The sequence below is a fragment of the Notolepis coatsorum genome (assembly GCF_963971535.1).
Source record: "Notolepis coatsorum genome assembly, chromosome: 17".
Classification (NCBI taxonomy): Eukaryota; Metazoa; Chordata; class Actinopteri; order Aulopiformes; family Paralepididae; genus Notolepis; species Notolepis coatsorum.
The window spans coordinates 12,229,254-12,245,684 of NC_140181.1; the positions used below are offsets into that span (position 1 = coordinate 12,229,254).

A 16,431-nucleotide genomic window follows, 5' to 3' on the forward strand; every position below is an offset into this window, starting at 1 on the left:
GAGGTGGTTGCGTTAGGACATTTACAGGGGCCAGTTTCGAATTGCAGCCTCCCGTAGGTGTTCTTTGAGAGTGTTTTTGAAAGTGGGTAGTGATTCACATTCCTTTACGGCTGTGGGTAGGGCGTTCCACATTGATGTGGCATAATTGTGAAACGTGTTTAGTCCCTTGTTTGAGCCGAATCTGGGTTGAACATGATTTGTGGAGCTCCCTCTGGTGTAGTGGTTGTGGTATTCACTGACCTTTGGGAAGTATTTTGACATGTACATGGGTACCTTGGTCGTGTAGTGTATCTTGTAGACCAGGCCCATTGCAAGTTGCTGTACTCTGTCGTCTACTCTAAGCCATCATAGGTTGTCAAAGTGGGCAGGGGTGAGGTGGGTTCTAGGAGTCAGGTCAAGCAGTAGTCTGACCAGTTTGTTTTGAGATGTTTGCACAGGCCACTGCACTTCCGCGTCACACGGAGCTTGTGAGGGGAAGGGGGGGGGGGGCATGGAGCCGTAGCTACAACAACCACTTACATCAAGGCTCTCTAATCAACATTCACCCACGCCCCCCCCCTCTCTCCCACACGCTCAAAATCCCGGAAGTGGTCTATATTAGACTACATTTACTTACTCATGTCTGGTGTTTTCAATGATGAATTGAAAATGGGGGACCCTGATGTAAACAAGACGAACGTCTTTCTCTGGTCTGCATCCCCTTAACAGCCGTACTGTATTGTACCCATTCTGCAATCTGTTAATAAAGTTTTCAATCAATCAATCCCAACTGGGAGTCTGGGACGCATCGAGGTCACATTTCCCGAGCTCCCCACGGTGAACAGAACGCGACATGACAGGAGCTAGTTGGTCGGTCAGCTGGAGCTGCTGGCGTTAGCATGTTCTCTGACATGTCGAGCTGATTGATTGATTGATTGAAAAGTTTATTAACAGATTGCAGAATGGGTACAGTACAGTACATCTCAATACATACAATTGTTAAGGGGATGCAGACCAGAGAAAGACTTTCGTCTTGTTTCCACCAGGGTCCCCCATTTTCAATTCATCATAACATATATGACATACATGACATACAGATAGACAGTACTGCTACATCTATACATTTATGACATATCAGATTTGCAAATACAGTACTGTTTGTGATACAAAAGTGTCCAGAAAAGGAGTGTATATACATTTGGCGTAGAAACTGTACATTGGAGGAGGTTGGTGGGGTGGGGTTGGGTGGGTTGGGTGAGGGCTGTACATTGGAGGTGGGGGGGGGGGGGGGGGGGGGGTTGGGTAGGGGACACACACACATTTTACACTGTACATTGGAATGTTGACAAAGCCTTACTTGGTCATTTACTGTACAACTAGGTTAGGACATTTGTAGGGGCCAGTTTCGAATTGCAGTCTCACGTAGGTGTTTTTTGAGAGTGTTTTTGAAGCTAATCTGTGTGAGCAGTGCACAACTATATATATATATTATTATGTATATATACACACACTATTTTGTGGCTAAAGCACCACGAAACGTGAACGGTATGATTGGGTGGTGTTAGTACTTAGTAGCTCATCACAGCTACCGAATAATAAGGAAACGTCTTGACAATAATAAGAACAGGCAACAACATGAACACAACAACAAGAGTGGAAGTTCCAAGTTTTGTTTAATTTGTTTTATTTATTGTATTTGTCATAATAAGGTACATTACAGCGAAATGCTTGGTTCTCTATGTATGAGCCCCTGAGATTGTGCTTCTTCATACAGTAAAACAGTCAACCGAATAAAGACCAATCACTATACAACATGTATATCTGTATGTCATGTATGTTATGATGAATTGTAAATGGGGGACCCTGATGTAAACAAGACGAAAGTCTTTCTCTGGTCTGCATCCCCTTAACAATTGTATGTATTGAGCCGTACTGTACTGTACCCATTCTGCAATCTGCTAATAAAGTTTTCAATCAATCAATCAACATCTACAATCTACAAAAATAAAGTACAACATGCAAGTTCGTTGAAAGCAGGTTCTTTATTAGCTTAATAACAGCAGCTAAACAAAAGCAAACTTCGGCACCACCGTCTCATAATAATAACTACCTGCCGAGGTACCGGATTATCTTGAATGGAGTTGTTTAGTGACGTGGTGACCAATTATTACCTCATGAAGTAAAGCAGCAGAGAAGCCTCTGTGTTGCTGCTCGTTCACTGCTGCTAGATTAATAACCCTCTTCATGATGGCAGGGTGGAGTGGAGTGAGTATTCAATCAATATCTGAAAGTAAACCACTAACCTTCCTACTCTTTTACTAGCATGCACTATGCTACTAAGTAATCAACCTTTCTTATATTACTACCTACAATGCAAATATGGCTATATATATCGCTACCTACTATGCTACTCTGTCTATACTACTATGGTAATATGTCTACTCTATATTACTACAGTATATACTATGCTACTACTATGTCTATACTATTATGGTAATATGTCTACTCTATATTACTACAGTACATACTATGCTACTATGTCTATACTACTACCTACTACTATGCTAATATGTCTATACTACTATGCTAATATGTCTATATTACTACCTACTATGCTACTATGTCTATACTGCTATGATAATGTCTATATTACTACTTAAGCTAATATGTCTATACTACTATGATAATATATTACTGCCTAGTGCCTACTATGCTAATATGTCTATATTACTACCTACTATGCTCATATGTCTAACATTTTCTATACTACTATGCTATGTCTTACTACTACCTGTCTATGCTAATATGTCTCTTAATACTATGCACTCAAGACTGTAGCATTTGAGTTCAACACTTTTAGTTTTCGATGAACAATCTCACTGACCCTTAGCTGCCAGAGGTGTTCCCTTCGATACCGATCGTTTTTGATTAAATTTTTTTTTAAATTATTTTATATAATTTCTTTTTTTATAAAATGTATATATTATATAATTAGACTTGTACTTGTATTATCTGCGAGACATCGCCACCACGCAACAAGCTCCACTGTCTGTGTGTACTCTAGTAGCCTCCAGCTACGGCCAGGATTCTCCGGAGCTGCAGCTGGACCCTATACTCGAGTAGCCTGCAGCTACGGCCAGGATTCTCCGGAGCTGCAGCTGGACCCTATTGATCACATTCAACAACATGCCCTCAGCTCGAATACGCATCGAATGAGTGTTATAAAACATTGATATCAGGAGCTATCTGTGGCTACTACTGGCCGGCTATATAACGTTGATACAGCGCCTCAGTGAACTATTTAGTTCAGTGGGACATTTCGTTTTGAACAGTGAGCTGGCGTCAGCTAACGTGAGCTAGCGGAGGTATCATACACGTCTCTACTAGACTTGCTGGAGCGTTTGTTGATGTCAGGAGCTATCAGTAGCTGGCCGGCTAGATACCGTTTGGTTAGACAATGCCTCATCATGTATTGGACTGGAAGTGAATGGTTGACTGGGTCATTTTGTAACGGTAGCTAACGTTAGCTCAGGGAGGTCCCGTCCCACTAGACTAGACCCGTGTTTACATGCGTGCGGGAGGGGCTGGAGGGAGGAGCAGACGCAGCACCACTGTGTGGGAGTGTGTGCAGCTCCCGGTGTCTGAGACACAACTCAGCGAGTGAGATCGGTTTTGACGATCGGCTAAAATAAAGCATTATCACCGATCACCGATCGCATATTTATACTGATTATCGGCCGATAACGATCGGTGGCCGATCGATCGGGGCATCCCTATTCTTGACCCATCCCGTCGTCCTTCCCCCTAAGAGCAGACACGGGTTGCAGTGTGTGGGGCCGCGCCCGGGGACCAATCCAAGTGCTCCACACTGTCTGTCTTCGCCAGGGACGCGACAACGATCTGTTCTGCAATGTTTTTCCATTGGGTTTATCTCTTCCTCTGGAGGCACCTTCTTGCTGTGAGGCGATAGTGTTAACCACTGCACCACTGTGTCGCCCCTGTTTGTTTGTAGGTAATAATGTCTATATATATATATGGAAGTGATTTGTAATGTGAAGTTGTGGTGTGTGTGTCTCTCTGTGTGTGTGTCTCTCTGTGTCTCTCTGTGTCTCTCTGTGTGTGTGTCTCTCTGTGTCTCTCTGTGTGTGTGTCTCTCTGTGTGTGTGTCTCTGTGTGTGTGTGTGTCTCTCTGTGTCTCTGTGTGTGTGTGTGGGTGTCTCTCTCTGTGTGTGTGTGTCTCTCTGTGTGAGTGTGTGTGTGTCTCTCTGTGTGTGTGTGTGTGTGTGTGTGTCTCTCTGTGTGTGTGTGTGTCTCTGTGTCTCTCTGTGTGTGTGTGTGTGTCTCTGTGTGTGTGTCTCTCTGTGTGTGTGCGTCTCTGTGTGTGTGTGTGTCTCTGTGTGTGTGTGTGTCTCTCTGTGTCTGTGTGTGTCTCTGTGTGTGTGTGTGTCTCTCTGTGTGTGTGTGTGGGTGTCTCTCTGTGTGTGTGTGTGTGTCTCTCTGTGTGTGTGTGTGTGTGTGTGTGTCTCTCTGTGTCTCTGTGTGTGTGTGTGTGTGTGTGTGTGTGTGTGTGTGTCTCTGTCTGTGTGTGTGTCTCTGTGTCTGTGTGTGTCTCTCTGTGTGTGTGTGTCTCTCTGTGTGTGTCTCTCTCTGTGTCTGTGTGTGTGTCTCTCTGTGTCTGTGTGTGTCTCTCTGTGTGTGTGTGTCTCTCTGTGTGTGTCTCTCTCTGTGTCTGTGTGTGTGTCTCTCTGTGTCTGTGTGTGTGTCTCTCTGTGTGTGTGTGTGTGTGTCTCTCTGTGTCTGTGTGTGTGTCTCTCTGTGTGTGTCTCTCTCTGTGTGTGTCTCTCTGTGTCTGTGTGTGTGTCTCTCTGTGTCTGTGTGTGTGTGTGTGTGTCTCTCTGTGTGTGTGTGTGTCTCTGTCTGTGTGTGTGTCTCTCTGTCTCTGTGTGTCTCTCTGTGTGTGTGTCTCTCTGTGTGTGTGTGTGTGTGTCTCTCTGTGTGTCTCTGTCTGTGTGTGTCTCTCTGTGTGTGTGTGTGTGTCTGTGTGTGTGTCTCTCTGTGTCTGTGTGTGTCTCTCTGTGTGTGTGTCTGTGTCTCTCTCTCTGTGTGTCTCTCTGTGTGTGTCTCTCTGTGTGTCTCTCTGTGTGTGTGTGTGTGTGTCTCTGTGTGTCTCTCTGTGTGTCTCTCTGTGTGTGTCTCTCTGTGTGTGTCTCTCTGTGTCTGTGTGTCTCTCTGTGTGTGTCTCTCTGTGTGTGTCTCTCTGTGTCTGTGTGTCTCTCTGTGTGTGTGTCTCTCTGTGTCTGTGTGTGTGTCTGTGTGTGTCTCTCTGTGTGTCTCTCTGCTCCAGGACACGTGGTGGGCCTTGCTGCTGTTGACCCTTCTGCCCACGGTCCCCTCCTTCTACGTTCCCGGAGTGGCTCCTCAGAACTTCCACGAGAACCAGGCGGTGGAGATCAAGGTCAGAGACCAGAAGAGAAGTGATCAATCCACATCGTTTGTGCTGCTTGATGTGTTTGCAGCCGTGCGTCACACGTGTGCGTGTGTGTGTTTGCAGCCGTGCGTCACGCGTGTGCGTGTGTGTGTTTGCAGCCGTGCGTCACGCGACGTGTGTGTGGTTTCAAGTTTCAAGTTTGTTTATTATTTGTCACAACAAAATACAGAATACTTTATGATGAAATGCTTGTTTCTGTGTGTGTGTGACTGTGTGTCAGGGTCAGTGTTGTGCAGTTCACTTTTAAATTCAGTCAATTCGGGAATCTAGACCCAAAAAATAATCTATTTTTGATAGGTACAGAAGGGAAGAAGAGCTTTAATTGCATATTAATTAAAGTATGATACTGTAGTGTACGTTATATCATATTACATTTAGTGCCGTCAGGCGATTAAAGAAATTAATCTAATTAATTACAGGATTTGTAATGAATTAATCTAATTTATCGCATTTTAATCGCATAACCATTTCATGCCTGAGATTCTATATTCTATAATCATATTTCAAATTGCATGTGTCCGGATGGCAGAATTCAGTACTGTATCTACAAAACCTTCTGTTTAATCATCTTCCATCTATTAATTTGCTTAGATTTTTCAGGTCTGTCTGGTCAATTTTAGCATGGTTTTATTCACCGTCAAAGATATAAAAAAGAAAAAATTAATTGATATTCTCATTTGGTTCATTACAATTTACTCGAGCCTAGTAACAGACACAGTATTTCTGACACTGCAGAATACATTCCCTGAGATCCATAGATGTCCCTAGATTCAGATACCAAGAACATGCAAATGGACCATATTAAAAAAAAATCTGTAAATGTGTATTCTACGTTCTTATGGAATGAATGAGATAAACAATTTTAATTTTTTTACAGTACACATTACAGTATGGTATACCTGCAGTATATATAATAGTACATAGTGTATACAACACATATAATGTGATATGAGATATATAGTACATGATATATACAATATAATATAGTACCATAATATAATAGTATATACTGTAAATATAGTTCAATATAATATACAAATGAATTATAATATGATTATATAATGTAATTAGGGCTGTCAGTTTATCGCGTTAATTAGATTAATTACTTACACAGCAAATGATCGCGTTATGAAAATTAACTCAAAATGTATTACAAAAAAAAAATATATATATATATATACTGCAGGTATACCATACTATAATGTGTTCTGTATGTGTGTACTGTAATGTGTACTATATGTACTATGTATGTATGTAAATGAAAAAATTAAAAAAACGAAAAGTAAGTCTTCAGGGGTAGGGCCCGACAAGCCTAGTGCTTCTCCCTTCAGCCCTTTTCGGACAATGCTGCAATAGCAGCTAGTAAAACTTTGGCGATTTTTTTATGGAATGACCGTTGCTATGTGTCCAAAGCCCGGGAAATAAAAAATAACTGAACTGAAGTGTGTTTTCAAATATACAGTCGTTTACATTTTGGACTGAAAGTGCACCCCAGTCTATCAGGATGTCTTATCGTCATCATCTGTGTTTGCATGTCGTGTCTCCCTCCAGGCTGTGAAGCTGACCAGCTCGCGCACACAGCTGCCTTATGAATATTACTCCCTGCCCTTCTGCAAGCCAGACCCCATCGTCTACAAGGCAGAGAACCTGGGTGAGTGGTCTTCACTGGTCCTCGCTCACTGGTCCTCCTTCTGTCCTCTCGTTCATATCTCATCTTAACTTGCTTGTTGATTTTATGATTTTATTGTTTTATTGTTGTATCGTTTTGTTACTGTGTCCTTTGCTTTTAAATACTTTTAAGTACTCTTATCTATTTACATTTTTATAGTTGCCTATGTTTATCTTTTCTTTCCTTTTTTTTTAGCACTCTTGTTCTTTTATCTATTTTTAGTGCTGCTTGTGGTTTTTTTTAGTATGCTCATGCTGCCTCAGATTTAAAATGTATTGTCATGAGTAGGGCTGCGCGATTACTCAAATTAAAATTTCGATCACAATTTTGTCTTCCCGCGATCGTGAAAAACTTGTGTTGTAAATGCAGCGCACCCTTCCTTCACAGCAGTGCGCTCCTCCGCCCCTCCTTCCCCCCCTCCTCCGCCCCTCCTTCCCCCCCTCCTCCGCCCCTCCTTCCCCCCCTCCTCCGCCCCTCCTTCCCCCCCTCCTCCGCCCCTCCTTCCCCCCTCAAACCCAAACTAGTTTCAGCTGGTGTTAAGAGGCAGGAGGAGCCATGGCGCGTTTCTCCAGTTATCCCTGCTAGAGCATTATAGGTGCTAGGGATGGGCGTGAGTAATAGATTAATCGATTACTCGTAGCTATGAGAAAAATCGAAGGAAAAAAATCGAAATTAAAAAAAATTAAAAAAAAAAAAAAAATTTGTTTACATATTTTTTCACATGTATGTGTAAGATTATAACTGTTTATTGGTTTCCTTAAACATATATACGTGAATGAACAAAAATAAGTAAAAAAATATATAGTTTTCCCCCCCCTTTTCGAGTAATACACGATCAATCGAGTATAGCATGCGAATGCGATCGATCGATCTGGATTTTTCTTTAAAATGCTCATCCCTAATAGGTGCTAGGTGATTATGATTTTGGTCATAATCAAGCAGCCCTATTGGATTAGATTAAAATGTATTGTCATCATACAGCACAAGTACAGTACAACGCAAATAAGTTTGGCATCCAACCAAATGAGTGCAAATGTAACAGTAAAGTGCACTAGTAATATACAATGTACAGGTGATTAAACAGGGTATAACGTATATATATAAATGAGTACTACTGAGTAATGGTGCTAATCCGATGTATGTACAGAGTTGTAGTATTAATATGTACAGTGATACAGGTATAAGGACACTACAGATATGTAAAAAGGATTTTATGCACGTATGTACAGACGGATGTGGATAGATATATATGGTAAGAAAAATAAATATATATACAGCATTATTGTACATGCTATCATACAGACTTATATGGGTTATATGCAGGTATATTCAGACATATATTACCCATAAGTTAGTGTTGTTGTTGTTGTTGTTGTTGGTCGGATCACCCCGAGTGATTCATGTGGTCTTTCTTTTGAAAGGTGTTTTTGTTTTCTAATCCATCCATCCACTCATGTGGTTTATCGATTATCTGTGTCTCTATTTCTCTCATGTCTTCTAAAAAAGTGTCTCGTTTCACCCACAGTTTGTCCTCGTCGTTCCTCAGGAAGGAAGACATGAACTAACTCCTCCTCTCCCCCGGTGTCTCTGTCCCCCTGTGTCTGTGACCCTCTGTCCCCCTGTGTGTGTCTGTCTGTCTGTCCCCCTGTGTCTGTGACTCTCTGTCCCCTGTGTCTGTGACCCTCTGTCCCCCGGTGTCTGTGACCCTCTGTCCCCCTGTGTGTGTCTGTCTGTCCCCCTGTGTCTGTGACCCTCTGTCCCCCTGTGTGTGTCTGTCTGTCCCCCTGTGTGTGTCTCTGTTCCCCTGTGTGTGTGTCTCTGTCCCCTGTGTCTGTGACCCTCTGTCCCCCTGTGTGTGTCTGTCTGTCCCCCTGTGTGTGTCTCTGTTCCCCTGTGTGTGTGACCCTCTGTCCCCCTGTGTGTGTCTGTATGTCCCCCTGTGTGTGTCTGTCTGTCCCCTGTGTCTGTGACCCTCTGTCCCCCTGTGTGTCTCTCTGTCTCCCCCTGCAGGCGAGGTGCTGCGTGGAGACCGCATCGTCAACACGCTCTACACCATCCTGATGAACCAGGACAAGAAGTGTGAGGTGGTCTGCGATAAAGTCAAGACCACCCTCACGGTGGAGCAGAGCAAGCTGGTGGCCGAGCGCGTCCAGGAGGAGTACTACGTTCACCTGTGAGTAGCCTGTATTAGTACTAGGGGTGCACCGATATATCGGTCGGGTATCGGTATCGGCCGATAAGTGCCTTGTTGACTGCTATCGGCCTATCGGCCGATAAGCTCAAATGTGCCGATAGCAGTCGCCGATAACTAACCATCAATTTGTGTAGCGTCAAAAGGCAAAAAAAATAAAAGTTCACTCGCGACCTACCTGCACAACGCCCGCCGTCCCCCACACACACACACAATCTACTGCATCAAAGTTACTATTTATGATTAACAAGGCATTCGTTTTGTGGCATTAACGTTATATAGTTAGTGTTACACGGACAATAACATCAGCATATTATTATTACCCATAGCAGCAAGGCATTACTCCGAGTCCGTTCATAGCCGGGAGGCAGAAGAATAACGTTACTGGTGAAAATGTGATTTGCGTTGGAATACTCCTTTGCCAACTTGCTGTACTTTGCTTGCAGGTCTGCAGCCATTATTGCTGGATTATGAATAGCCCCAACTTTAGCCAACGTAACGTTATGGCTAAACCTTTAACATTAGTTAACGCTAGCTTTCGGTTAGCTGTTCAATGCTAATAACACAACCAAGCGAACCCATCAGAGCTCCCCATCAACACCGCTCTGTCGGGAGGATGGCATTTAAGAAAGTATCTGCTGTTAAAATGACACAAACATTCGTTTTGTGGCATTAACGTTATATAGTTAGTTACACGTTCAATTACATCAGCATAGTATTTACCCGAAGATAGCAAGCAAGCCGTTCATAGCTCGGTTCCATTCCGTTGCTCATTCCATACCCAACTACACATTCTGCAATCTGTTAATAAAGTTTTCAACCAGACAAATGTATAGAAAGGCTTTGTTTTATTATAACATTTGTTGCAGTAAAATCATTGTGTCTCGTTTGGCCATCCTGTGGAGCGCGCTGGTCGGCGGGCACTGCCGGGCACTGCCGGGCAGCTAACGTATTAGCTTGTTGTGGTTCTGAGTTTGACTCGCATTCTCGCAAGCAGATCAATGGCGGCATGCCCCGAAGTAGAAAATGAATAAACGCTTGCCGATTGGTGGTAAGAACAGCAGGAGGTGGGTGCTAGCGGTGTGGCGTAATTGGCCGAATCGACTGTCAATCAAAATGGTTCCATTGCATTGGTTGAAAGCTCTGGTTGAGAGAATAGTATCCCGCTGCAGGCCGCCAGAATGGTTCCAATGCATTGGTTGAAAGCTCTGGTTGAGAAAATAGTATCCCTCTGCAGGCCGCCAGACGATACTGGGAGAGGGATCAGTGATACCATAAACATATTTCTTGATGTTTCCAAGTAAAGAGGCCTACAAATACAAACATACACATACAAATATACAGTAGTTTCATTAAAAAAAAAAAAAAATAAAATTAAAAATACTTATTTTTTGCCACAAGTATCGGTATCGGTATCGGCCGATTGTGTTAGTTGAACAATCGGTATCGGTGGCCAATTTTCATATCGGTGCACCCCTAATTAGTACTACGTTCACCTGTGAGTAGCCTGTATTAGTACTACGTTCATCTGTGAGTAGCCTGTATTAGTACTACGTTCATCTGTGAGTATCCTGTATTAGTACTACGTTCATCTGTGAGTACCCTGTATTAGTACTACGTTCATCTGTGAGTACCCTGTATTAGTACTACGTTCATCTGTGTGTAGCCTGTATTAGTACTACGTTCATCTGTGAGTAGCCTGTTTCAGCTGAGTAGCAATGTTTGTCAAACATTTTGGAAAGTGCTGTTGTTGTCCAGCAGGGGGCACTCTGTCCTCTGGACTGGACTGTCAGGGACACCGTACAGCTGCGAGTGCCGTCCTAAGGATGAGACGCTAAACCGAGGTCCTGACTGAATTCGGTCATTAAAGAACTCGGGGCGCCTATCGCTAAGAGAGAAGGGGGTTCCCCGACGTTCCTGGCCAAATTCCCAATCGGGTCTCTGACATCAAGGCCACCTAATCATCCCTTCCCTTTAATTGGCTGCTATCAATCCCTGTCTCCTGAGCCGTTCAGCCATTGTGTGTAGTGTGATGTGTGCCGGGTGCCAGTGTATGGCAGCCATTGAGCCTGCGTGTCGTAGCCCAAGGTTGGGTGGTGAAGGAGGCAGTTTCCCTAATCCTACGTTGTAAAGCGATTTGAGTCTGAGAAAAGCGCTATATAAATGTAAGGAATTATTATTATTATTATTAAAAATTGTTGAACTTATATTAAGACATATTAAACCCAGAACTGAAGCCTTAAAGACTGTAATGTACAGGGCAATGTCCTACTGGAATCGACTTCCATAATATTTAGTTTCAATTACCAGTAAAGTTGGATTCAAGAAGAGAGAAGAAGAGAAAAGTTGTAAAGAGATTGATTTTGGTTAAGTCTAATCTGTGTCTGATGAAATGTATTCATTTGGAATGTCTTTGTCTAATGGTTATGAGGAATATTAGTATATGGTATGTCGAGCTGTTTTTGAACAAGTTTTAGTTTTCTCTGAGATGTTTCCGTTTGTTGTTTTATTGATATTTGATTTGTTCTATGTTTGTATATTTGTTATTGTTCTATATTTGTTTGTATGTCTGATTTTGATTTGTTTATTGTTCTATATTTTATTGGTGTTTTATTGATATTTGTTTTATTTTTATGTTTTATTGATGATTCTTGTTTGATTTTTATATGTTTGTATCCAGACCCCAGGAAGAATAGTCGCTGCTGAGAGGCAGTGACTAATGGGGATCTGAAATAAAGAAATAAATATTAGCATAGTAGGTAGTAGTAATATAGGCACGGTAGATTATTTAGCTGCAATGTAAAGGTCAACCCCGAGCTAACCGGCCGGCGTTGTGTGTTCTGGCTCAGCATCGCAGACAACCTGCCGGTGGCCACCAGGCTGGAGTTCTACCCCAACAGGGAGGCGGGCGGAGAGGAGGAGCAGAAGAAGGAGGCGGTGGTGAAGGACGTCCAGTTTGAACACGGCTACCGGCTGGGCTTCACCGACAACAACAAGGTACCCTGCTGGCCCACACGCCAAGACCCGCCCTCTTCTCTCTCCATCCTCCCAATCACAACGGTCTCTTCCCTCAAACAAACAAACAACGTTGTGATTGGAGGATCTAGAGAAGAGAGGGAGGGGTTTGATATGGGCACTAGGTGGTATCAACAACAGCGGTACTAGGAATACAACAGAAGTGACCATATTGGTTGTTTTAATCTTGGTCTACCCCGCCCCCCCCCCCCCCCTGTCTCTCCCTGTGTGGAACTGCATCCCCACCTCCACTAGGCTTGCCCCCTCGAATCTAGACCCAAAAGTAACCCACTTCTACCTATTAGCTTTTCCCGATGTTCACGGACCCATGCCCTGTTTTCCCGTGTGCCCTCCCGTAAAACTGAGATGTGATTGTTGTCTAGATGTTTTTATGTGTATCTACACTCTGTACAGCACTTTGGTTGACATGTGTCATGTTAAATGTGCTCTAAATAAATCTGATTGGTTGATTGATTGATTCTCTCCCCTCTCTCTCTCTCTCCTTTCCAGTTCTACCTTCACAACCACCTGTCCTTCATCCTGTACTACCACAGAGAGAAGCTGGAGGACGAGGAAGAGCACAATTACAGGGTGGTGCGCTTCGAGGTGGTGCCCCAGAGCGTCAAGGTGGACGGTAGGTCAGACACACCTATGGTATTGTAGGTTATACACACCTACGGTAGGTCAGACGCACCTATGGTATAGTAGGTTATACACACCTATGGTATTGTAGGTTATACACACCTATGGTAGGTTATAAACACCTATGGTACGGTAGGTTATAAACACCTATGGTACGGTAGGTTATACACACCTATGGTTAGGCCTGCCGCGATAAGCAATAAATCGATTAATTGCCGCGATAATTTAAATGAATGCAATGATTTTGACGGACGCGATTAATTGCTATTTGCGCGTTTGTTTTAATGAGGCGGAACCAGTGCCCCTTGTCAGTCACTGTCCGTGTTGGGAGGCGGCCCGCTGCCGCTGGCTTTACTACAGAGCAGAGAGCACAGCACAGGAGCTCCGTGGGGCAACACCACATAGCTTAACTACATTTCTCAATAGTGTTGCTCCTTTTAACCAAGTAGCGTTATTTGTAGTGTAACGTTAGAATAACACAGAATAACGTTAATACAATTACATGCATCATTGTTTACAATGAACGGGTGGGGCTAGTCAAAGGACTGGAGACGGGGACAAGTTAAACATGAATTAATTTATTATAACGGGTCGTTTTCGAGTCGTGCTGCAGTGCCTACGCACCACAGCTATTCTATTATAATACTGCTTTGACGCTTCCTCCTCATCGTTGATTGCCTGTAGTAGCTGCATCTAACGTTAGTAGCTAACGTGAAAACTAAAAAACACAACCGGACGAGTCAAGTTGTCGGCTAGGATAATCGCACCAATACTTCCGGTCCGGTCGGTGGGCTTCAAAATAAAAGTTTAAACACCGGAAAAGACGGAGCGGTGGGCTTCAAAATAAAAGTTTTGGGAAATAAATTTCTCAAAAAAATTCTCTAACCGGTCGCAATAATATCGCTTATCGCGATATTTTCGGGGGCAATTAATCGCCCAGCAAAATGTGTTATCGTGGCAGGCCTACCTATGGTTTTGTAGGTTATACACACCTATGGTTTTGTAGGTTATACACACCTATGTATAAACAGGTTATAAACCGGTAAGGTAAGGGATATATAAATAAATAAAGGTTTGGAAAATCAAACGTTTGTTAATCGTATTGATGTTGGTCATACTGGACTACATGGCAGTGGGATGTGTGATGCAGTATAGGGACATGCTGTGTGTGTTTATCATTCATCCATCCTTATTTTAAAACCATTTCCCCGGAGTCCTGGTGGTGGCTCACCACGCTGAGGCGTGTACCGTCTAATCGTAACGTACTGGGGTTTGAACCCAGCCCGGGCTCCTTGTTGCCCGCGGCCTGACGCCAACCCCCCCTTCTCTCTGTCCACGTCTGTTCTCGTCACCAACTGTCCCGTCTAATGAAACTTGGGATTCCCCCCCGAGAATCTATCTTTAAAGTATCTCTATAGTTCCCAGAGGTCTTTATGTTGTTTGCGGTGGTGGTTGGCTTGGGTTGGTAGTGGTACAATGCACATGTTCGGCAGGGGAAATGGCATTAATGGTAGTGGTAAATGGCAAATGGTGCATTTATATAGCAGCTTTTTATCCAAAGCGCTTTACAATTTGTTCCTCACATTTTACCCATTCATTCACACACCGACGGCGGAGGCGACCATGCAATGTGCCGACCTGCTCATCGGGAGCAGTTAGGGGGGTTATGTGTCTTGCTCAAGGACACATCGATACGCTGCCCGGGAGGAGCGGGAATCGAACCGGGAACCTCCAGACTGCTCTACCTCCCGAGCCCACTGTGAACGTACCGAGCAAGAAGCACCGCCGTTGTGGATCATCTGCTGTGTTGTGGTTAACCCTTTCACTGCCACACGACAGAATCGCCGTCGGTTGTGTGACAGTAAAGGGTTAACCTTATGTCGTGTGGCAGTGAAAGGGTTTAACCGGCTGTCGTGTGGCAGTGAAAGGGTTAAACCTTCTGTGTGTAGTCGTCGCAGTGAAAGGGTTAACCGTTTTGGCGGTGCGGCAGTGATGGGGTTAACGGGGGACACCTGCTGTAAATGTAGGCATGGGAACGCTGGGGGTTGTTTATTCAGTAACCCAGTGCAACCGGTTCCATGAAACACTTCAGGCCAGCTGGATTACATTTAAACAATAGCATCCTGGGAACCCTTGTGGATCATCGGATTAGAGCCACACACCGTGTAATCCTGACCTCGTGGGTGTGAGTCCGACTTGTGTTCCATGTCCCAGAGTCTCTCTTGCCGCTGCTACCTTTCCTGTCACTAGGGTTGGGCATCGTTTGGATTTGAACAATTCCGGTTCCGATTCTCCATTTCGATTCCTGTTCTAAACGATTCTCGATTCCGATTCTTTGAGGTGCAGGTCAAAACAGGTCACAGCTTATTTCGCAGGAGATTTTTTATTTTACATTTATTTCATACTATTCACATTGTCAGTTGACTTGATACAGTTTCATTTGGTTGCTGTACTGTAACTAGGGTATTAATTAACAAAGTAATTATTTTTTTTACTATAATTTTTTTTAATAATCGAAATTAAGAATCGAAATGCAAATATGTTACTTCCATACTATTCACATTTTTCAGTTGACTTGATACAGTTTAATTTGGTTGCTGTACTGATTTTAAGAATCGAAATTAAGAATCGAAATGCAAATGTGTTACTTCCGGTTCCAGTACCGGAAGTTAGGAACCGGTTCCTATTAGAACCGGTTCTCGGTGCCCAACCCTACCTGTCACTTGGCGTTACGTCATCCAGTTGTGGGGCAGAACTGGTCGGGCAGGAGGGGCTTAGAGACAAAGGTCCACTGATTGTATCGTTTAGTATATGCATCGGCACTGATCCAACTCCTAAGTCCTCATAACGACACGTGCGTTAAGAGTAACATAAAACTTAACTGGTGGATTATTTTTAATGAAGATGAAAGGAGCGTGAAGCCACAGGTGACCCACGGCTCCGCTCACCGCATTTCACTGCATTAATGTACATGTACTTTATGTGTGACAAATAAAACAAAACTAATCTCAAGTTCCTGTGTCTCTTCCCAGACCTGAAGGCCAATGAGAAGACGTGCACTCTGCCTGAGGCCAGTGGCTCCGCCCCCCAGGAGATCGACCCTGCCAAGGAGAATGAAGTCCTCTTCACGTACTCTGTCCACTGGGAGGTCAGTGACACCAGCATGGACTCTGGATGACCCCGGAACATTCTAGACCCATGACAGACCGACAGACAGTGACCCCGGAACATTCTAGACCCATGACAGACGGACGGACAGACAGACAGACAGACAGACAGACAGACAGACACGTAACCCATTGAATCCGGGAAACACATTTGTGTGTATATGCAGGCTATATAATCAAGTCAAGTCAAGAGTTTTAATTGTCACGGCATACAGGTATACAATGAAATGCGGGTGGTCTTGCCCGCAACGATGTGCAATACAGTGGTACAACATATATA

At 43.7% G+C, this 16,431-nt stretch overlaps 1 protein-coding gene across 1 annotated transcript in view; it reads left to right on the forward strand.

Annotated features, from left to right (window-relative positions):
* The window catches only part of tm9sf4 (transmembrane 9 superfamily protein member 4), a 43,659-nt gene that overhangs the window by 743 nt on the left and 26,485 nt on the right, over nucleotides 1-16,431 (forward strand). Inside the window, exons 2-7 of the mRNA XM_084334147.1 lie at nucleotides 5,324-5,434; nucleotides 7,019-7,118; nucleotides 9,147-9,309; nucleotides 12,177-12,324; nucleotides 12,853-12,976; nucleotides 16,017-16,132. Coding sequence (XP_084190273.1) covers nucleotides 5,324-5,434; nucleotides 7,019-7,118; nucleotides 9,147-9,309; nucleotides 12,177-12,324; nucleotides 12,853-12,976; nucleotides 16,017-16,132 — 762 coding nt within the window. The remainder of the gene's footprint in view (nucleotides 1-5,323; nucleotides 5,435-7,018; nucleotides 7,119-9,146; nucleotides 9,310-12,176; nucleotides 12,325-12,852; nucleotides 12,977-16,016; nucleotides 16,133-16,431) is intronic.